General features: G+C 31.0%; 1 protein-coding gene across 2 annotated transcripts in view; it reads right to left on the bottom strand.

Annotated features, from left to right (window-relative positions):
• LOC112596295 (RNA-binding protein Musashi homolog 2) overlaps positions 1 to 26,286 on the bottom strand; it is a 56,947-nt gene that overhangs the window by 9,259 nt on the left and 21,402 nt on the right. Inside the window, exons 2-3 of one of the 2 annotated variants that reach the window (XM_025341888.1) lie at positions 14,513 to 14,613; positions 14,131 to 14,366 (exon numbers count right to left, since the gene is read on the bottom strand). In XM_025341888.1, the coding sequence (XP_025197673.1) occupies positions 14,131 to 14,159 (29 nt within the window). In that variant the 5' untranslated portion in view covers positions 14,160 to 14,366; positions 14,513 to 14,613. The remainder of the gene's footprint in view (positions 1 to 14,130; positions 14,367 to 14,512; positions 14,614 to 26,286) is intronic. The other variant, XM_025341889.1, reaches the window with a different exon arrangement.

The following is a 26,286-nucleotide window of genomic DNA, read 5'->3' as shown; positions in this document are numbered from 1 at the left end:
AACACGAAAATCGTACCAAAGTTAAACGCACTGTTATTACTGTCGTAATTTTTTACCACATAAAATATTTATGTGTTCTGTGATTAAAGTAGTCGCGTTTTTATTATATTATTAGGTAGTTATATTATGATGATTACATCGAACATAAGGTTAGGTTACTCACATATTTTCGAACATCGAACGGCGAATAATCAATCAAGTTCGTAAGGACCGATGGTGGTTTGACGATCGTCCAAAAAAAAAAAACGACGGCGATCGCGATCGGATCAATAATAATTATTGTGAAAAGGAAACGACGAAAACGTCAAAACGAAATTATATTTATGCACTATTAATTGTTGAACAGTCGGAGCGCACTGTGCGGGAGGGGCAGCGGCGGTGACGGTGGACGGGACGGACTGTTGAAGACAACGATGACAATTACACAATTACGGACGAGCGGCAGACGATGGATCTGCGACGTACGCAGAACCGAACCTCTTTGACGAGAGGAACCGCGGTTGTGGCGAGAAAAACCGAACGCGGTCGGGTCGGGTTTGCGTTTTACTGCAGCTCCCGTTGACGTAAAAATCGCATTAAACCATACTCACAATTATTGTAATATTTATAAGTTTTAGTAACACGGTTTATATGGTATCGGTGGCCACGACATCCCACCATTAAGTAAATTGCCTTTAGATCCTATTTATATTTCATTATTATTATTTTTTTTTTTTATTTTTTAGACGCGAAATTCCCCGTAGGCGCGTTAAGAATAAAATTATTTATCCGAATGGCGCGGCCAAAAAAACATCGTGATATTGCGGTACACTACGGTTTCGATTTATTTCAGAGGATTTCAACGAACTTACATATATATATCAGTATATTACAGTAACTTATTGCGTTGTTCTTGGCTGCCGTAACGGCGAGGGATAGGAGGGGGACAGGATTTCGAACAGTTTTTCCGGCGAGAGGATTACCAGAACTGGCGTGGATTTTATGCGGTGGTATACAGTGTGCACTTAATTATATTTGCGGCCTTTTAAACGTCTATGAAACACAATATAGCCGTAAAGATTAACCAAAAAAAGCGCCAATTCTACACACACACACGTAATATTATTCTACACCACGGCAACCGAATTACTCGTGTATGCGATCAAAACAAATAGAGGCAATTAATTTAATTGCATACCGTATAATAATTTTTAATATTATTATTATTTTTTATATTATATTATTACTTAAATGGCGTTTTTGTAATTAATTTAAACATATTAATATATATTTTTATTATTATTATTATTATTTTTTTTATCAGAATTTAACTGCGCCGTATAACTTGTGAACGATTCGAACGATGCAGCAGCAGTATAAACTGCTTACCATCTCCTATAGCGTAATTAGGATACTCGGGTTGAAATTAAAATACAAACAAGTATATACTTTATAAGAATTATAACTTAGATACTTTGAACGGAATTTGTATGACTTTTGTGTAATTATACACAAATGAGTACACAAAATGTACCTACCAGATGGCAATATATTTATTTACAATTTTTTTTTTTTTTTAATTTAACAAATCATTTTAATAATTGGCGTGAACAAATTTATGTGTGCATCGAACAATCGTACATGGGCTAATCCTAAATAACCGGTACCACCTGGGAATTTCTTTTATTTACGCAACTACGAATTATTGCATATGGTAATGTGCACACGCAAATGACGGACTCGAACTACGTTTTGGTACGCAAAACATATTATCGTATCCTGCATTAAACCTAATTCATATATACGCGCACTTTACAATTATTGAACAATATCCGTCTATTGTACGACTAGCAAAAAATAAAAATACATACCTACTGCGAGTAGTTAGTATTGTGATGTACTTAAGTGCAGATGTTTAGATTTTGCGGAAGCAGCGAAAATTGTCAGAGAGTTAGATATGTTTTAAGGATAATGGGAGGACGATATATTATGCTTATACGTAGGTATTATAAAACGCGCAACAAAACGAAAAAAAATTCTGTGTACATTATAGGGCCCGAGTACCTATTATTCAGTAATAATAGACTTCGGTGAAGTACCTACTACGTCGATTATTTATATGTGCCGTGTAAATACGATACAGCTTTATTTACACACTGCAGCTGATATCCAAGCGTACTTGCACATTATAATGTATGTAAGGACAACGGGAAAACTGTGAGGTTTTAATTTTTATCGTTTTTGACGGGCCCAGTTTTGTCGATGGAAAAAAAAAAAAAAAAATTCAAACAAAACAAATCACAGACGTCGTAATCTGGACTTATTGTTCTTGTAGGTACACTCTAGCGTCTAGCAGTACGAAAAACGTTCAATAATAATAACAACAACAACAACAACAACAACGATAATAACGATATAACGACATGAGGCCCGTGACGCATCGGGTCTGGCACGAAATCTATGTAGGGCCAAATCTATAGCGTGCGCAGGAAAATGTTATCAATGCGTAACACGCGGCGGCGGCAGTAACAGTGGGTACACTGTACGCATTATGCATGAATATAGTATTACGCTACTATGGAAGCTATAAAATTGCGGAAGTATACATAATATAGGTATATTTATATTACATAAGTTGTACGTACATAAATTAATCTAGGCATGCGTTAAATTTCACGTCAGGTGCAGCAACAATATTTAACCGGCCAATATTCCGTTACACGAACGGTCCACAATAATAAATTGTTATATTTATTCGTAATTAACCGCATCATTTACAAATTAATATAATGAATAATGAGCCGCCACAATAACTCTTTGTAACATCTGAATCGTTATAGGTAATGTTTTCGGGGTCCTGCCGCCCAACCAGTATTAATTGACCGATATCAAAAAAAAAAAAAAAAAAAATGAATAAAAAAATAAAGGTCAATCGTAATAAAAATAAATTATGTCTGATACACGCCGTTGATGGTCGTGAGTATTATTTGCGTTACGTAATACACAGTACCTACGTATAATTTCAAGTGTCAAAAGTGAATTATCCTGATCCACTGCAGATCTGCAGGTAACTGACTCGAGTATGTGCCTTCTATCGGAGTCAGAATGGCAAGACTAAGCCCGCCGCTGCTGCAGCAGCAGTTGCCTGTGCGGATATCTTATAATAATAATTATGAATTATACGTATCTATAATATTAAGACGTAGTACGTACTACAGAAACAGAGCAACCATCGATGGCGTTATATCATTGATATTATGCGTCTTAAAAATGCATATTATTATGTACGAGTATCGTAGAAAAAAAATTATAAATCAGAGGTGTGTATTATTTGGCCGTGTTTGAGGTTTGAGAGCCTACACGCAACACAAACCGCCACACACAAACACTACGCACAGTCGCGCCGCCGCCGTGTACACGTGTTTCTCGGTTGAACTCATCGCGGGCGTACACTATACAGTGGAAATGACGATTATGATATTATTAATACTGCGTAGCTCGTGTGGCGTGCGTAGGTATTATATATGTTATGTAGACGGCACCCCTAGCCGAACGATCGATACACGATGATACGTATAATATGAAGGGGGGTTGTAGATGGTACTCGAAAACCGCGTGTGTAAAAAAAAAAAAAAATGAAATGATATAATATTATAATATAATAAATAAATAATACAAAAGAGGTTATAACGGTTATGTAGCGATTGATTGCAGTGTATGTATAAGTATTATATTATATACGCTGTGTAAAGATTTGCGTCAAAATAAACCACTATTTATTATTACTGCTAGTATGGTCTGATAATAATATAAACCTGTAGTCCAATATATATACATTATTTGAATCGATAAACTATTGTATAATGTTATTAAAATAGATACACAAAACTTTGAAATCAACTCTGGCCGAACCGAAAAATAAATAAACGAAAAACTACACCCTCACTTAGTTATAGCCTATAACTATATGGCCTCGACCAACTAGTTATACATTATACACAAGCCTATACATTTATAATACATTATTATAATACCAAAACATCGAACCTTTGCTGCATTTACTTAGTATTGATTTATTGCTATTCATTTGTGGTGGTGCAAATAACTATTATAATAATTTTGAACATACCTGGAACTTTTAATATTATTATCATTATCATTATCATTATCATATAATATGATCTTGCATTTCGTCAAAAATATGGAGAAGCGGTAGGTTAAATATAAAATCTTGTAATTTTCTAGGATAAAACGAAAGTTGCCGAAAAAATAAAAATAACCAGTCTGTGACGTACACGGATTATGAATATATTATATATATATATATAGGTATTTTCTATATAATATATACGCACAAAATGTAATCCTATGGTGTCCGAATGTGCATTATGAGCAGTATCCTCCAAGCTTAAAATACTCAGAAGATTACGCTAAATTTGAATAGGAAAAAATGTATGATGTGTAAAATATTTTTTTATTTTGGACCTTTTGTATTTGCATAACATATAGGTACATACAGCTAAATCGAAAACTGAATTTTATAAAACTAGATGGAATGATTGCTTAAGATTATCTTAATGTAATCCGCACTATTTTTTTAAGATGAAATTCTGATCACGTTATTGTAGTACATTACACATTCTCAAGATAATCTGTAAAATTAACGAGATAAAACAATGGCTATTTCCGATTTTAACTTTTAACGCATGGGTGAAATATAAAATTAGCAAATACTTTTTTTCCAACAACATTCGCCAAGGAAACAGAATAAATACCTCGAGAATGAGGAGGAAACGAAAATGCTAGAAATGAAGTTAAGGTTCTAAAACTTAATTTAACGTAACTCAACTGGAAAATCAATTACAAGATATCACATTTTAAAATTAAAATTTTTGTATTTACTATTGATTCCTTACATTTCCTTATAAATATAAGGGATTATTGTCAAAGAATACTTTTTAAGTATACAGGTATATACATATACCTATATATATATATTTTAATATATTTATCTGGATAATGTTTTGACGCACAAGTTAAATTAATTTCAAGTTATGTTTTATTAATATATTTTATATAGTTATTTTTTTAAATAAATATTATCATTTAAAATAATTTGGTATAATTTATGACCATAATTATTGTACTCAACACATAAATTTAAAAATGTAATAATACTTTAAGCAGTACTTTTAGCCTGTATTGAGTAATAAATCATAATATTTTAATCTTTTATTTAATACTAGTTTGAATAACCTCATTTACCAAGCTGTACAAAGAGTAATGTTTTAATTTTCAAAAGATATTTTACACTGGCTTGATATTAAGTAATAATTACTTTTTTGATACTTAACTTTTACATTTAATACAACATAGATTAAATTAACTAGTACGTTAAAGACAAAGACGTGAAAGTATTTAATTTAATTATCGTAAAATAAAAATATTATAGTATAATCATTTTGAATGTTGGTGAACCTGATATAAATATATATATTATTAATTATTATTACTATTTGCCGTTTATACATTATGTATTTCGTATAAATCAACCTATGTATTTTTAATTTAATTAAAGTTAAACATATCCGCTCATTAGCTAACTGATTTTCTGTGGACACAATTCAGTGCATATTCATTAATTTTAAATTTAATATTATAAAAACTAATTTATTAAAAGCTATTTTATTTATTTAATATTTTATAAATAACATTTTTACAAAAATATACATATTTACTTTAACAACCAAGTATTACAATAACAAAATACACAGTGTAAGCCATAATACTCAGAGCATTGGCAGAAACTAAGCTCTTCCAAGTATGAAATTAGCTTTCCATCTACTGACACTAGTACTATACCTACCTATTATTTATGTATGGAATTTTGCAATATATTTATAATTTTTCATAATATTTATTAATTAAGAATTTAATTTAATTTATAAGAGGATCTATAAGTGCGTTGAATTATTATATTTAAACTAGTTAATTCCATTTTTTTTCATTTAAGTTATAAATCTATGTAAATAATAAAGCTTATAAAAAAATAGAGCCGGGGCTCAACCCCTCCAAATAAGTTTATCAAGCTCTACATATGACAGTAAGATTAAATAATAATCATATTATATGTGTATTATCATTTGTTGTGTTTAACTATATGATTAATTATACAAAAAAAAAAAAAGGATTATTCACATAGGTACTTCAGAAGAAAAGATAATAATATATTCCTTTTTTATATATTTCTGAATACCTGGATGTATTTAAATTACAAAAGCATGCTATTTTATCATATTTGTACTTGACTTGTTTGAGTGAATTTATTCATTTTTTATATATTTATTATAATTGATTTAGTTCTAGAGTTAAGTTTGTTTGTCAATATCGGTATAAAATATAGCGTAGACCGCTATAAGGGGAGATTGACGAAGTACCATTAACCATGTTTAACCCTCATAAATTCAGTCACATACCGAGCTTACTGTCAACAGATCCACGCGTTATGCGTGAATATTCTAAATGTATTTTACCTAAATGTATATTATGTAATGCGTATTTTTCCATTTAAATTTTAACTATCTCTATGTATGTATAAATATATTACACTATTGACAACCCTAAATTATTCACGCCCGACTAATAAAAAATAATTCTGCGCATGAAAAGTAAATAATATAGGTACGACGTATATAATATTATAGTCAGCTGGTTGCATTTTATAGTATATTAAAATGATTATTTATTTTGTTTTTATCATTCAAAATCGATGTTTACCTATAGTGCGACGAGATTGTAACTAAAACGTATCTACAGGCTAAACTAGCATACTTTATAGATATATTATTATAATTTATTCTTAAAGAGGTACTTGGTACACAAAATCTAGTTAAATGTTATATATATATATATTATATATTTGGGATTTAGATTTTAGATGTATATACACATACATATATTTATATAATATATTAATGATGTAATATGTGACAAGTTCCGGAATCCTTATGTATAGCATTACCCACGAGAGCATGGGGCGGTTTTTATCAGCCTATCCATTGCAGGTATTCCTTCCGGTCCTGATACTTTGCGCGTTGTCGTTGTAGTCATCTGTGCAGTAAAGTGTGTTTGTCATTGGTGTATAATATATATTATGTACATTATACGGTTTGTGTATCTTTGCATTACGCTAGTTTATATATATATATAGAAAGAGGTACATATTACTACTCGTATATCGTCGAAAATCTATTGCCAAAGTGGATTATTCGTTCCCGCTCTGACCCACCGTATATCAACGCCATGATATATATTTTACTTTGACTTGCGCGAGAAACCCGTAGGATGTCCGGAAAGGCTTCCGACGTCTAGGAAATCGTACAAAACCGTTGTTAAATAGACACACGTGCGCGATCGGTAATGCTATATATTATATGTATTACGTGTAGGTCGGAATACGGCTTCGGACGAAAAATATGGGGCGACCGATCGTTTGCGTCTACATGGAAAAGCGTTTTGGTGCATTGCAGGTACCCCACATATACTACAATAACAAGTATATATATATATATAAACACAATCAACGAGTACTGCTAGTTGAGTTTATCATATAAAACGAGACAGGCACATATTTTTTGGCTCCGGTTTTTCGTTGCGGAAAAGGATTAATAAAAGCGCTTTTATATATTATACGCGCACACGCATAATATTATTCGCTGCATACTGACGCTGGCGAAGGATTAGAATGTATATATAATATATACTTGAATATGTACCGAGTAACAACCGAGGGCAGGGGCATCCAACTGGAAAGTTTACATTCTATATAATTTATATATACATGCAAGTCGAGACTTGACCCCACTGCATTCCCGTGTCGCCCATCATATCATTTTTTTCCTTTCCTGTTCTTAAGATAATATGTAGGAGATGCATTATATAAAATGCAACCGCAGCAATTTCGCGTCATTATATTCCGCCGGGATGTATATAGCTGGTGAATTTGCCAAAAGATTATACGTAGCAGTCCCCATCCCTCCACAATTTCCACCAAATTTTCCACCTACCGGAGTATCCTATATCGTTAGTTACCACCCTCCAAGTCACAACTTGCCAAAGAAATCGGAGTGTAACATGATACGTCTTATATAATCATACTAATAATAATACAATTATATACATCGCAGTCGAGCGGTACGCACAGAATTTTTCTAGTATATATTATTGAGTCGAGTGCCTGTATAGGAGATAATGAACACACCTTGCAAGTTGCTCCGTTGAATGCCGAAAAGATTCTTCAGAAACGCTATTATCGTATGCAACTATAGTATATAGAAGTACTCGAGTGGTAGATAGACCCTTATATTGGCACGAGCAACTGCCTTCGAGCGTGATCTCAATAGAGATTGAACACGACTGGTGCACGATAAAGAAATGATCACGTAATCAATTTGCAGAGGTTGAACATTACTAGGTCTCATAGGAAAAATTAAATTATTGTGAATGGGAGCTTACTCTGATTAGTGATAACCGATTATAGTAGAAAATATAATCTCTAAAGGTACGTCATGTAACGTTGAGACGAAATACCTTTCCTAAGTTCCAATGTGTCAAAATTCGGTATTATTTTTAACCAATTATTTGGAAGTTAAACAATTATGTAAACAGTATCTATTAATTACTAGACCTAATATCTTTTAATTTATGTTTTTTTTTTTGGAAAAAAACAAGTAATTTTCTATTTTTCTGTTGTTGTTGTTGTTGTTTTTTTTTAATATAATACAAAAATAGCTTATAACCTATAGATTCGTATCGATAAAAATATGAAAAAATGATAACATATATTTATCTTTTTATTGAATAACTTTTTTTCTGCTATAAAATCGAATATTTAAAAAGAAAATTGAACAAATTTTAATTGTTACAGTAATTAATAATTATAATATTTATTATGATCGGTTTATTTTGTATTGTTTGTTTAGAAAATAAAACATAATATGCTTTTTTTTTTTAATCCAAGAAGTATTAAAAAATAAAAGAAGCTACGCGCTATATTTATTACCTATTGAATGTTTCATAATTTTAAACGATAATAACCATTAGGTACACGGTATCTGCCATCTGCATAGAATTGTATCATACATTTTAGTTTTTAATGATGGTAACACATGTTTTTATAGTTATTTGAGGTAATTTCAGTATTGTTTAATATGTCATTACAAAGGCGATTATAATGTTTCTATTTTTTTTTTTTTTTTGTACACTAGCAAAACTTTAATGGTGAGTTAAAATCAAAACGTTTATTATACTTGGCACTCACTAACAGAACGTGCTTTAAAGTAGCTTGGAAAGTTTACTAAATGAAAATACTTAAGACCTAAATAAACTAAATCGATTTAAAAAATATATTTTAAAACCGACTTAATAAAATTACGCATTTGTTTTTTTTTATATTTCTATTTAAGTTTAAATAAAAGCTATAATGTATAAGTCAAAACTATAACTTATACAATTCATATGTAATATATTTAATCACTGTATGATATTTTTACAAAAAAACATTTAATGTTTATTAACTGAATAAATTTCTTGTTTATTATTAGCCTTTGTATACTTAATGTTATAGTATATTACATTAATATAATGTCATGGAATCCAGTCAATTGTGACGAAACCAACCAATGACAATCACTTGTTTTATTTTTTTTTTACTGTCAATCAAAAAATATTATTATACATCAATAATAAACGGTAGGTACGAGTAGCTCAAGGTACAAATTTGAATCAATGTGGAAATATTTCTGAGAATTGTTGAGATGTTAATTATCATTTATTATGGAACACGTGTCCATGTTCGTATAAATAAATATGCATAAATATAATACATACTAGTGTTTGTTTAATTTTTTATTGTATATTCCAATGATTGTGCGAAAAAATCAATGTTGTAGTGATAGCAAGAATTTTGCTTTTATTTACAATATTTTTTCACTAAATCAATTTTTTTATAAATACACATATACCTGTAATAAAATCAGTAATAATGACAAATATATTAAATATGCATTACATAATATGTACATTGCACCCTACAAAACAAAATTCAGCATACCGCGGTCGTGTGCTTAATTTCCCATATAAAAATTCAGTTATTACAATGTGCACCATAACACGAACAGAAAATATTGATATTTAAACCCTATTGTACTAGGTAAAGTAACTATAAAATATATCATATATTATATAAAACATATATATTGTGAGTGCCGTGATGTATTGCGGTACAGAATTTAATTATACTATAGCAATAGTGGCGATGGCCGAATGGTGGGATAGGATGAGAGATGGCTATACTAAGCGATACACATAAAATATATATACACACATCTACGTGAATTACGTATTATAATATATTATACATTTCATATTATAATATATATATTATACTACTTCATCATCATAAAAAGAGGAAAGAAGGCTATATATTGCAGACAAACCCCGAAATCGTATAATATACGCTTACACATATTATATTGAACGGGTCTTTCCTGTCCGAAACAACAACTACCGAACTTACAAACGACGTAAATAAATGTATTAAAATAAAATATATTACATACTTCGTAATATTTACACAGTCATCGCGCACGGTAAAAAAAAAAACGTGTGTTTTGTTGAATTATGGAACACGATTACCGTTTTTTAATGAAAATGGCAGGGTGGGGTTCAGTGGCGACAGACGCGTAGAGGTGGGTCCATTTTTTGGTGACGTTTATCGAAAACCTTTATTAGGTAACCTATATATTCACGTTCGCGGTCTACGACGTGCGTACCGGTCGTTTAGTAAAAATAGAACTCTGCTATTTACGACGAAACTCGTGGCAATGGCGGGCTATTAAAAAAAATAATAATAATAAAAACACTAAACGGCGCTCTCGCTCATATATATACATATTTATATGATTGTATTCAAGAACGATGACTATGGTCGCGGAGGCCGCGAGAGAGGAAAATACCGTTGAAGTGCGGTGATGTATAAAAACCATCGCCACCGCGAGTGCATTGATCTCGATATTATTTCAGTATCCAGATATATAATGGCCTGAATTATAAAATATTATATTATCAAACATAAAAAATTAGAGCTGTCGAATATGAATCTATTTTTGCATCTTCTCGCATTTTACCCTGAAAGATTTAGTCATTGATATTAGTTTAAACACACAATTCACTTACAATTATTATTGATTTTACTCAATTTTGGTAGTTTGAAATATGTGCAATATCATATTAATATAATATCAAAAACACCTTTACACCCCGCGACTCTGAATATTTACGTCCCGTGAAACCAAAAGGACGAGGACCCACCTTCATCCTTTAAATGTGCCCGAGGAAGGGTTACTCATCCGGGGATTAACCAGAGTTAACGTCATGTTCGTCGAAATAAAATAATACTTGACCCCTAGAGGAGGGGGTGTTTGTGATAGTACAGTGCACACAGCGACGGTAACGTATCCGTTTAACGCACAGCAGCGAATGAATTGGGCGGGTGTAATAAATCTGCAGCGGGTTAAAAGTTGCGAATTGATTAACGGCCCAACGGACAACCAAGGCACACGGATGTACATTGTGTACACGAATATATATATTCGTTTATAATATGTATATTGTTAGTCGTTTGTTGGAACACACAAAACCACTACTTCGACAACCGCCCTCTCTCATACAACGTTGTTCCAATGAGAAATACAACGCGACATAAATTTTGTGCAGTGCATTGCATACAACACTGTACTAGTTATATAGATATATACAACATAGGCTACATTTACGGCCTTTTTAAAAAACGAATATTATAATTTTATTATAATTTTTGTGTTCCACAATAATAATAAATAAATAAAAAAAAAAAACATAAGAATTATTAATTATATACCTAAGCCTGTGATATAAAGATAAATTATTGTTATTATAATGTCTATGTGTATGTGCTATAAGCAACTGCTTGAAAATAAGTTTAAATTGAATATTGCAATAGATAATAATAACCTATATGCAGTGCACATATCTACTGTTGCACACAAATACGCGATAACCATACAAGGTACACTTTACTGCACGTTGTGACATAATAATTTTATTTCTATTAGTATAACTCTGTTTTAACAGATTAATTGACCTTTTTTTTACTTTTATAAAGCCATTTTATACGTTTGTTTTTGACATTTAATATGTTATTCAACAATTGGAGATGAAGTTTGTTAACTTTACTAACAAAAAAACCGTATAGTTGACTTTATAGTATCTACACGTTTATAGGGTTAATTCTATTTCAATATCCATCATAAAAATATTAAATATTTTAAATATTTACAATAAACATGAAGTATACAACACTTGAAATTTAGAAATGTAGAACACTCGGCTAACATAATATATGTATAGCGTTTCCATAGACCTTATGCGTTATATTATTTTATATATATATATATATTTTACTTATATTTTCGTATAGTACATGAGTTTGTGCATGTGTATCTAATTCAGACTATTATAAAACTGTATCAATTTCGATTAACGCTGGGTTTTTATTTATTTATTACATATTATAAACCATTTCTTTGCGGCTTTTTTTTGCAAATTGTTTATCTGAAGACCCTTTAGCTAGGCCAAGATGAACATTAATTTATCGCTCCATTGAGCCATAACACCAAGAAAAAACTACCTTTATTCATAGTAAAATAGAGGATCCGTTGATCAAACAGTGAAAATAATATGCAAGAGATTTCATTTTTGTATGAGAAAATTATGTGTAAACTAGACTGATAAATAATTAATAGCGTCATATGCACTTGATAAAAAGGGAGTGGTATTTTGTAAACATGGCTTATATTTATCGGTAACATTTTTTTTTTTTTTTAATGACTATAGCTAGTCTTTAATGTAAACGAGTATATATGTATTACCTATATGTATATGGAAGTAAAGGCTCAATTTCAAGTGGTCTTTCTTTTGTCCCGTATGAAATAAAAACCTATATAGCTTTACTCATATAGTGACCTTTTACGATATACATTAAATATGTACAGAAAAAAATTGCTTTTGCCAAAAGGCTGAATGCGTACATGTATTAAATGTTTTTGAATAATGCATAAGTTTAAAACGACTATATATTTATTTAAAACATATAGTGTTCGTAACGACAAGTACAACATTCGATGACTTTACACTAAATCATAGAATACCGATAAATATATTACAATATTTTAAATATTTTATAGATATTAAAATATATAATACTCGTAATAATAGATACATATTGGAATATAATTATTATATATATATATATATATTTTTTTTTAACACGATTGTTTGCCAGTAATACCAATTAATTTGACTTGATATATATATTATGTAAGAAACAAAAAATCCATTAGAGTAAATTATTGTCCGTAATAAAATTTTATAACCATGCAAGAAATACCATATGGGAAGACTATATATATTAACCAATCTAGAGACTTCAAATGTATTTACATAAAAATTAAATCAAATAAAAACATATCAGCCTTTTGTGTTATTTTTAATTCTAAACACACTAAAAACTATACATTTAAACACGTTAAGTAACAAAATAATAATAAAACAATGAAGATATATATGTATATAAATAGTCTAAGCAGAAGAGAGAAAAAATATATTTAATATATACATTAATATAAATGTGTTAATGCAAGAGAAAATTAGCGTCCATCAATCGATAAATGTCAGTATTAATTAATAATTATGATTATAATACGTATAGTATATTGAAAGCCATGTGCACATTTCAGCTGTTTGAACGCTGCATTTGTGGATTAGTGAATTTTTTTTTAATGATTCTAGAATATTGATGTACTGCACAAATCTATATATATATATATATAATATTATGTATCAACTTTGATTAAGCCGTTTTTGTCAAGTTATTTTAAGAAGTATACAAAAAACAATATAATAAATCAAATAAAACAATTAAAATAAAATATTTTAAACGGACACTATCATAATATCAACCGCAAACTTCTACTCATACGTCTACACATCTACGAAGTTATTATTTTTTTTTTTTTACAACAATAGACTCCTCAGACTACCCATATGACTTACTTAAGGCTGAAAAATAGAGGGTCTGTCATGAACAGGTATGAACACGGCCGAACGGACGCGAATGTCGGGTATGTTCATGTAAGTAGGAGGAATAGTATTCCCGTCCTCCTTCGGGCCTCTGGGGTCGGTAAATTCTATCCAACCACATCAACGACACGAAAACGTTAAATCCGGCATTATAATAATTTGTGTTCAACTTTGAACATGGTTCGGACAAGGACGCTCATAAGTATAGCCTAACAGAATCACGATACATATGAGAATACATGTGTGTGTATATTTATATATATGCATATGAAATTTTTATTGATTGTTAATTAATTTTGAATTAAACTAAAATAATTTTTAAACCACTATATGCGTATATGCTTTATTTTCTTACCTCGTTGACACTCGTAAAGGAGCCTGGGAATACAGTTTGGAAGTAGCGATAGCCAGTTTTAAACCTTTTCAGTAACCCTCGTAGAAGTGATCCCTTAGAATCTGCGGACACACATGAAAAAATAAATTAATTAAAGGACAAGTATATTGTATATATATATATATATATGTATTATATGATGGGCATGTGGTGTGCTAGGTATATTACGGTTTGTGACGAAAACTGGATGCTGTGAGAAAAAAGCTCAAAACTCGAGACACATAATATATATTATAATCACCAGCAGGTTGAGCAAACAAAACCATTTATCTCGTGCGAATGACCACCCTGAAAGGGATTATTATTCATTGTTTTTATAAAGAGACTTTTTGTCGAGTTTTTACAATAATGTCCAATCCTCGTGTTTATTGTATGGTCATTTGTTCGACCACGAGGTTATATCATCCAGTAACCGACTAATCGAGTCTATTACGATAGAAAGAGGTGATTCTTGTGAAATACGTATATTATAAAATTAATGTGCGTGTAATTATTTATTATGTCCATTAATAAATCAAAACGATTGAATAAAATAATAGATAATTAATATGTATAATAGGTACCCATAATATAGGTTAAATGGTCTAGACATTTTTTGTTTGTTTAAAGAAATCATTCAAGCATTTTTTGATAAATTAAGTATTCATCATTAATATTATTATTATTATTATTATTTATTTTTTAAACTTAAGTTATGAAAAAATGGACTTTGTAATTTTCAATTTTTTGATAAAAATTATACATACGTATAGTTACGAAATACGTATTAATATATTGTCTGTGTGATAGAATAGTTTTGATTGGTAATGACGTCAATAATCTCGTTAATAGTATATTACACTGCATAAAATATAAAAACGTAAAACACTTTTAGGACAGCGTGCACTATTATACAGTTTCGAGTGGAATTTGTTTACAACCTTCTATAATCTGCAAACTAATTCCATTTCGGTTCAAGTACATTAATAACATTAATGATGTTTTTCCAGTCTAGTTGACTTACAGAACATTAACGTGTATCAACGTTATATCTTAATATTATATTCCATTACTTTAAGTTGACTAAAAACTTTGTTTACAAAAAATATAATAATATTATTTTTTATAAATGATAAAATTGTTATACAACTTCATAATATATTCATATTATAACTCACTCAATCATGCCGAGTTGATTACGAAAGACCAAAATGTATGATATTAAAACTCCTAACCTAATTACATAAAAAGTTTAAGAATTTGAAACTATATAGGTACGAGAGTTAATATTTTTTTTTTAAATAGTACGTTTTTAGATACATACGAGTCTCTTAATTATTACGATTGCATTAGATTTCAGTACCTGATATGTTCTGATTTATTTCATATTGTCTATATTATTAATACATACTAATTATACGATACCTTAATACCTGTTAAGTACATCGTACAATAATGTACAATTAAACAATTGTTATGATATAAATGTTGAACCACATAACACAATAAAACAAAACTCTAGGGAATTTGACTGAGATATCAACATCGACGATTAAATGCAATACTAATTGATTTATATTTAGTGGGAAATTTACTATCGTAATATATAATACATAATACCTATCCAGCTGAAATTATAAGCCATTCAAAAGTAAATTATACACATCTTAAGGTTTAATATAATTGTTTAAATATAATTTTTATAATGTGATGTTAGTAATGTATTCAACAGGAAAAAGCAACACATGCGCAGGAGATAAAATAATACTTTTGAGTACAATTTAAGACGATAGTTTTTTCTTATATATGCATGCAGTAGCTTGATAAAAGACACAATTTATTTTTAAAGAAATAATATTACTTATAATTTGGATGTGTAAGCAGCAAATTGCCAACTTTTTGGGTTAAAATATTAATTACGGAAAATGTATAAATAATTAATTAAATAAAATCGATTCAGTAATTCGATTACATTCGATTTTGTTTAATAAACTACCTAACTTTCTGGTGTTGTAAAATATTTGCCGAATGGGTTTATACGTGATATTATACATAATATATTTTAATGTACTAAAAAGTTTGCTTCGTGCGAAAAGCAACGTTGACATCAGGTTGTTATCATGTAAGTCAATTGAAAAACTTTTTCGGAAAGGATCCTTCGCCGTAGTCACCGCGACTTAATACTGACTGCCGCTATGGCGTCTAATTAAAACACGCTGCCGAAACGGTGACATGTGATTGGCGTCGGCACACGGTTGTCTGGCAAAAGCAACAAACGCCAAGTGTGAATAGGTTACCTACTGCACAGTGCACATACGGGGCCACCAGACATATGTTTACTTTTGGACTAAAGTTTTTTTTTAAATTTTTATTCTTTTTACTATTTCTTCAGAAATTTATTTTTATTCACCGGCCACGGTAATGCGACTGCGGCGGCGTTCGTTAGCCATCCAAATAGCCGTTACACGCACTATACGCGCGGCTATAAATAATGGGGACCATCACGACGTCACTCTGCGCTACACGTCCCCGCAAATCCATCCATCACATCGCGCTAACTCTCTGTTCTAGTCGACTTTTCCGTAAATTATTATAATATATTTTACATATTATATTTTATAATTTATCATATAAATACATGTATCAAGTGGTGTATAATTTATATCTACTAGCTAGCTGCACAGGAGTGTATGATTTTTGTTATGTCGATTACATGTATGTAGGTACTGGCACGATACACATTATGCACACACACACACACACACACACACACACACATATTAAATATAATGCATGCCTCTTTGTTTCATTAAAATATATTACGCACATACGTCGTGTTTTTGGCTCCCAACTACGCGGTGGTGATAAATAATACAACGTGTACACGAAATATCGGCCAACGAATGCGAATTGAAAGCGTATAAAGTTAATGTTATAATGATATATTATAATGTTTGGGTATACCTATTACAACTATATGGCGGCGACTCGTATTAGTAATCTTTGCAAGACAAAAATCTGCTGGTGATTTATAAGCCTCACACGACGACGGCGTTTTTATTGGCAAACGGGCGTTGCTGCTGCAGGCGCACGACGTTGTAAAGGTACACGGTACACCCATGGTTATATATCCTCCTCGCCACCCGTATCTCGATATCGCGCATTTTCTGCAGCCGTGGTGACAAACGAGCCGAAATGAAGCTTTAACGCCAATGGAGCAAAATCGTTGAGACATTTTCGTAAGTTTTTGACGTTTTCTAGGCCATTAATCGTGGCAGTAGAGGGTGAGCAAGAGATTGATCGGAAGTGTTGTATATTCGAAACGCGGATGCGACCACCTCTGTCGTCGACACATGCAGCGTCTGTTTCTTTATATACATATATGTGAACGCAAGTACGAAGCGCTCTAATGTAATTTGGACACGTCACTGTCACACCTTCACGGCGGAGCAGCCGGTTAATTTTTCAACCAACTCTCTCGGCTACGAGAACTGCTGCTGTACAGGTGTGCGGTTTGTTCTATTTCAGGATACGACTCGTCCTACTGCGTGGGCCAACATGTGCGTTTATAAAATGGCCAAATAAAAAAATTACCCTAAGAAGTGTCGTCTATTTACCCAGACCCAGGGTGTCGTAAATGGTCGGAAAATGAATGGAGATAATACATTGGTTTTAGAATAATAATAATATTAAATGAGAGTGGTTTTAAAATGCACAATAAAAAATAAACATATGTATATAGGCACTACACTAGGAGGTAGGTAAATAGCATTTTTTGATTAAAGCTGTGTATTTTATGTGCGTGACTTACAAACATGTTATTAATTTGTTTGAGATAACGCTATTTTAACCGTCGCGTTTTACTAAGTTTATTCAAAAAAATGTTCAGTACATAATTCATTTTGTGATTGCAAGGTTGAAAAATCTCAGGAGAAAAACATCACATTTTTAAGTACCTTATACTCTTAATGTAGAATACTATATAAGACAAAATAAATCGTTTAGCTTTTTTATCACGCTGCAAGAAATGGCATAATTAATATTTTAATGGTACCCAATCAATACTAAACGTAATAGGTTTATTACGTTTACGTAATTAGATACATCAGAAGTTTAGTACATTATTAAATCGTCTATATAATAATAATGGGCTATAGAGGGCAATAGCCAAATAAAATTGCGTAAATAGCTGCTGTTGAACAACGTTCGAATAATATCTCAACCTAAAAGTGCACTGTGTACCTTGCAGTATTATATTTAAGTATATAAATAATCGTAGACAACCGTCTAATAACCTTAAAATTAAAAAAAATCCTATAGGAATATAATAAAAAAATAACAAGCGACATAGTTTCACCATCTATTAATTGTCATAATTACTTAGACGTTCGTTTTAATACAATTATTATGTCAAGTAATAATATAATACGCATCATAGAAGCGATCACATACTAAAAATCAGTAAAAATGTAACCATTTTAATAATACAATATTCACCATACATAATATTAGCTTTAACCTATGCTTAAATGTTTATATATTATGCAAGTACGCATTTCTACCGCAGTTATGTGGTATTATACATATAAACGTGATTTAATCTTTGTGGTGAATTTGAATAGGCATACATAATATCTTAACATGATACACTCTTAAACAACAATATATAATGATTCACCAAACTAACTTCACCCACCTCCTTTATAATTTATAACAATATATTTATTCAAATTCTGGTCTTTGTAATTTTTAAATACTAAGATTTGTATAGATACCATATTTATCATAATGAATTATTAAGTATTATTTTTACAGATTTACCTAAAATGGTTGAACAGATACCTGTTAAAAATAGAATTATTCAAATTGAAAAAAGTAGTGAAATAATTGCTATTTGCAATAAAAAATATAGTATCTTTTTTTCTATACGTTATTAGAGCTATAAATCAGTACGTTGTTTGTATTGGTCCAAGAAAAAAATCGTGCGCAACTATATATTAACATTACTACAAGTACTATTTTCAACTACTCAAACTACTGTAAAATTACAACTAATCAGCCACCGGATTTTGATTTTTTACTTATATCTACTAAATTAATCTTTGCATAGTAAATTAATAACTTTGTTCGATATTAAAGTAAAAATTATAAACTATAAAGATAGTATATTATTAGTAGGTATATAATATTTGTACGCTGCAATAATTTTTTCGAACTACCTATATGATATTTACGTATATTGTATAATAATAAATATTAATTGTCTAAATTTTTGTGTTGTCAAAGCTCTCATATTTTGAGCTAGTCATTATGGACAATATATTTATTATATTAAAAGTTGAATAATTCCCAAACTATCTACTCGTTCGAATTTAGGATCATTTATCTATGGATGATCTATCAATATTTTTAAAATAATACATTATTTGCCGAAGTTAATATTAAAAAATAGTAAATCTTTTTTTAAAAGAAATATTGTATCATCATAGGACATTTCTTAAATGATAAACTTAATTAATTAGTATCTGAAAATATAATCTTTCAACACATTTAATAACTCTAATGATTAGAATTGCGATGAATGCATAGTAAAAATAAATATCTGGGATGATCGTGTTTGATGAATTACCACACAACCAAATGTGAAAATAACACTCCTGTAGGTACATATAATACTATTATGGGTTATAAACTCAGAGATTTACGTGGTGACACGATCGCGGTAAATCCGACGACAACGATGACGGTTTTTTCGTCGTCTACACTATTTACTGTTGTCGTATTATTATTATTATTATTATTCTATTATTGAATAAACCGATGATTCCCGACCTAGGACTTATAATAACGTACCCCGACTGGCCTGCCACGCGGTTAAAAGGTGCAACTTAATCCTTGCGCTCGATGTCGGGGCGATGGCGGCGGTGTAGGGCTGGCGGACGGGCGGGTAGGTATATTATATAGGTAGATATAGTCTGCGGGCCGACGGGGTGAGGAGTGGGACCCAGACAAACACTCTTATAGTGATAAAGCGGCGGTGGCGTGACAGGCAGTGGTAGGGGTGAAAAGGGGTGCCCAATCAATACTCGACCCCCGCGGCACGCCGCCACCACTGTCCTTACCACCATCAACTGCGGCCGCTGTACGCCACTGCGCCAATATACCCCACGCATCACGCGCACCGGCGTACACAACCATCCTCATACCCTCCCCACGGGACGATTGATGGTCAAAATAGTAGTTTTTCCCGTTTCTCATGCCCACACGCCGTGTTCAGCGTTACTATTATTATTATAATTATTTTACGTTGTATAAACGCGCTACAGAGATTTCACGAGTGTCTGCGGATAGTATTTTTATAAGTTACTAAGAAATAAATAACGATAATAATATTCTTTACGGCGTGCGCAATTAAACGTTATTATTGTTATTATTTGTTTTTTTTTTTTTGCGAGACCTTTATTTGATGCACAGTTGATACAGACGACGACGAGGAACATTTTTCGTTAGCGGCGACGACTGTTTACGTCGTAGGGACTTTCGGTGAATTCGACAGCGGCATCACCGATCGATGACGCGTTGTCAAAAAGACGCGAAAAACTCGGAGCGGCTGCGAAATATGCACACACAGCAGTATACAGCGCGATATGTTTATAATAATACCTTTTATTAAATTACACAGCACTGTATGTATGTATACCACATTACCACGTTCACGATACCAAATTTTGTAGGTATATTAGGAATAAAATGTAATCTGTATTTATTTGTAATCTATCGTTAGTCGTATAAATAATAATAAAAAAAATAGATACGACTATCTACACATAGTAGAAAAAAACAAGGTAAAACCACAAGGAACGCGGGTTAAACCGTTGCGGATTCACAGGTACAAGTCATTAACAGTGTGTTTTGTCTAAAAGTCCAGCATAATCTAGAAATTTCTCTGTAGACCATAATGATATTATAGTGAATACTATGATTACAACGACTAGTCGAAATGCGATCACATACTGCATACAATACAACAAGCAACGACATATAGTTGGTGATCCTGCGTCAAACGAAAGTGCGGGGGTTGTGTAATAATATATCTAAATATACAGTAACGAAACGTGCTTTTAGAGAATAACCATAATTTATGACGGATTAGATAGGCCAACAAATTCGCATAAAAATATATAGGATTTATTTCGTCATAACAGTTGTGTGATGGCTATAAGGTAAACATAGTGCTTGAATCGGAAGACAGACATAAAGGAGATGCATAGACAAATGTGCGACTAGAGATTTAAATTTCTTATCGACTAGGATATAATCATAGAAGGAATATACGCTAAAAGATTTTTTTTTAAACAAAAAGTTCCAGAATTAAACATTTAAACATGTACTGTACACGCAGTGTGATGGTGCGTTTGTTCAAAGGCGTTGTTGTATAATTGTTGTACATATCTTATTATGTTGTGGTCAAACGCCGAAACTAAGTGCCCGTTCTGTATCAACGCGATACAATGCGATGTCCCGCAACAATGTAGTTTTAGTAATGGAATTTTTTGACGATAAAATTTCAAAATACGTGACTGCCACTGTCCCCAGGCCACTTGTGCCGTCGCCATTGAAACTTTCAGGGACGCGCTCGCATTAATACACGCACGTCGCATATACGCACAAAGAAATATTGCGCGGCGGCGTTTAGGCTGTCACGCTGAAGCGGAACCGATGACGACGCTGATGGAAGGACGAAGAAGAGTTTTTCGCCGAGGTCAACGTCCCGCGCGCGCATACATATAATATTATAATATAGTGTACGAGTGTATTATGATGAACACCCATTTTGGTATGAGTAATAATCTAATGAAAATTGCGAACAGTGTCCATCATTTAAACATAAGCGTCGCTCGAATAGGAACATGAATTATAGGTATGCCAATTGCAAATGTGTGGACTGCGTGTTGGTCATCGTTATCAGCGGTTATGGAGGAGAATGTATTATATATAGTTATCATAACTACACACAACATATTATAACTTAGGTGAAAACATTGAGTACAAATTTATTTGAATCTAATAATTACGACATGGTGTGATAAGACGTCGCTCTGAATATAAACGAAACACATTTCGAGATACATCACGTCATCACCTGCGTACGTTACACGTTGACGATGTCCTTATTGATATATTTCACATATTCATAAAAATAGAATTCCGAGCAGTCCATATTATAATACAACAATATATATAGAGTAACATTATAATTTATAAAATCATACGCAAGTTTAGCTACCGTGAAGGTTACCCAAGAAGCCTATTGTCTTATACATAGGTACACGTATGTATGTGTGTATATTATAATATTATATACTATAAAGAAATTTCGTATATTAATTAAACATTATATATGCATTATGTTGTATGTGCACAGATTAATACGCAATGTAAGTGCATTATTGCAGTAGGTGCATTTAAATCGTGAAGATTTCACGTTCGTTTGAACGACATCCACAACCGCGCTACAAACAGCAAACAGGAAATTTTATTATTTTTCGATGACATAATTAAATACAGATGTAGTGTCGTCAACATTTCCCGCTACAACAATAATTATTGAAATTGCTTATGATTTTCCTCACAGATTGAGTAATTATTATGATGTATCTCACACATATGTGTACCACGAATCCACAACGAAATTGATTGTGCTCGACAATGACGTAAAGTAAATTGCTCGAAATATTTGCTGAATAAGACGTTGATTTCGTTATTCGTACGATACATTTTTTTTTTAATATTACTACAATAATTTTCGGTGAAGACCAATAATAATCACGTTATATAATCTTATATGATTTATAATGTTCTGTGTTATTGTCAGCGTTATATGGCTTTTGGTAAGTAGTTGAATATAAATATTCTGCAACCACGTATAACACAAAGTATAATATTATTTTAGTTTCCATCATTGCATAACACTATAAGTGATCACTATAACAAAGTAAATATACCTAAAATAATATTGTTCACAACCAGTTTCCAAAATCGTTAATCATTTTCGGTCGTCTAAAAATACAATATAATAATAACACAAAAACGAGAGTAAAATATATTTTAAATGAGGCGGCAAACTTAATTTGATCACAAAAATGTAAGAAGGGACATTATATTTTTTGTATTATTTTTATACACTGCAGTTTAATTAGTTTAATGTACCTAGGGTTAAAGTAAGCTTTTTTTCTGTCGACTGAGAGACTCTAAACGTTTTTATACGTAAATACATCATCATCAAGTTTATCAGCGATTAATTTCAACAAATGCGTATTACCTGATGTTTTTTTATTAAACTAAAAAGAACAATACGAGAGAAAAAAAGCGCATTGCGTCTTATTTTTCGAAGTCCAACTCATAATTATAAAACAAATACCACTAAGTTGTAAAAATTACGGTTATAAAAGAGGCTTATGTTAATATATTGTTTGAAAAAAAATAATATTTGTATATATATATATAGAAATAATTATAGCTTGATAGTATATTGTACACCCTTCCCAATACTGTAGACTGCAACTACAGTGCATGTTAGGATGCAGCAACTGCAAATTGTATTATTATAGTATTATAATACCGCAGTTACAGTCAGCGAGTGTACAAATGGAGATTTTCATTATCATTGAGCTTAGTCTACGCTGTCCTTAAATAATTCGTCATGTGTTCTCTACATAGTATAATATTTATTATATATCTTCAGGCGTCTGAGTAAACTATGTGAATGCGAACACATCCTACATTCGAAGTGCTTAATATATATATATATATATATATATATATATATAAACATACTTAAACACATAGGTACCTACGGGTTTTCAAGGCAGATTGCACGTAAACTCGTTTCACTAACCCGATTACGGTGGCGGCTGTAGAGTTTTTAATTGAAACCCGACAGAGCGTGTACGCAAAAAACAAATAAAATATAATAATAATAATAATAATAATAACAACAGGGTTCACTGTTTGCCAAAACGGCTGTTCCCCCTCCCTTTACGCGAAAATCACTTGGTAATTTTCCAGTTCCCCTCCGCCCCCGGAGATAAAAATAACGAGCAAAAAAACATATAGAGATAGTTGAATGAGAACACACGGCGATTGTTCGAAAATTTATTTTTAAAATCATCGCGCATTAGTCTATGTCGTCTATTCACTCGACAACTGCTCTGGCTGTGGACCCCGTCACAAATATGATATTAAACTAGACTTTTGAATTTTTATACGCACTTACACGACGCATACTCGGTAATTTAATTTTTTAAATTTTGTTATATAGAAAGAACATATATGTACGTAAATATGCTGCAAGAATTAGGCACCGTATAGTATGACAATTTAAGATACTTGCGAAAAAAAACCATATTACTTTTTAAACGATGAAATTAGATCTCAACTAATAAATTACCAAGAAAGTTTAAGTAGACATAATTGTATTCTTAAAATACGTATATTTGCATAAAAAAATCTGTTGACGTTTATTTATTATTATTTACCTTAAGAATAACAATAAGGACAATTATTACTATTGTTAGTTATTTATGGCCATTTAAAATCTAATTTACATTTTCATAACATATTCAATAATAATGAAGGGGTTTAAATTTTATGGTTATCTATTATTCATTTTTAACGTTGAAAAATGTAATTCTCAATAGTTTCGAGATATTAACTAGCTACAGTACCTATAAATACTTATGATAATATTAAATTATTACATTATAATTGTTAAAAAATATGTAGAATATATATAATAACATTTTTAAAAATGTATAGGTAGTAATAGTACCTAGTATATAATGTATATCTATGTTTATACCTGGTTATTAACACAAATCATTTTGTACTTAGAATCGATTTTTAGTATTTTTTAACATGGTAAATATTCCAGCGAGAGTTTCTTTACGTGTTTATTTGTATACATGTAATATGGTAAGTATTTAGCCACGGTGAAATGAGAAATGAATAAAGTGAAGGTTTATAGTAATAATAAGATGATCGTGATAATAGTAATAATAAAACGGGCGGTCCACTTGGGTATTTAAAAACGAAAACATTTTCTACCGCAGCTTTGTTTGCTCGCTTTCAAACTACCTCTAGAAATGTGATATACATTTCGTGTACACGAATACTAATTACGCAAATTTTAAAATATCACATTTCAACAGGCGACAGAGAATTTGGAGTTTCTGTATACCAACATTATAAATTACAACACGTTTATTCGCACATATATACTGTGAAATGTTAATTTTACGAGCAGTTTTTATTAATATTTATCTATCTTCCCCTGTTTTTGATAAGTTTGGTTATATGAACGTATATATCCCACGCATGATACCCATATCTTTTCCATTAATATTACAGTGCATTATAGTACGGGAGAAGCTCAATTATAATCACGACGGTTATTGAACAAAAATGATTAAAAAATCATGATACATGGACCCAAAAGTTTTACTAATCAGACGAGCAAAAGTTAAATTTGTTTAATAGCCTCGCGCAATATATATAAATAAACATAAGTATACTACAACGAGACGTTAGAAATAATTGCGCTTTTACAGATTAATATTATATAAAAAGTCGATTTCAACCAACACAAAATACTTCTCTATGTTATACATAAAATAAAATGTTACGGAAAATTGTGTTTAATATTTAATCAAAAAACAAGTGTAACACCATAAAAAAAAATCTCATAGAATATATAG

This window comes from Melanaphis sacchari, unplaced genomic scaffold, assembly GCF_002803265.2.
Source record: "Melanaphis sacchari strain LSU unplaced genomic scaffold, SCAv2.0 Contig31_pilon_pilon, whole genome shotgun sequence".
NCBI classification, from domain to species: Eukaryota; Metazoa; Arthropoda; class Insecta; order Hemiptera; family Aphididae; genus Melanaphis; species Melanaphis sacchari.
The sequence above is the reverse complement of the archived record's forward strand: the minus strand, read 5'-3'. Positions and strand labels throughout refer to the sequence as shown.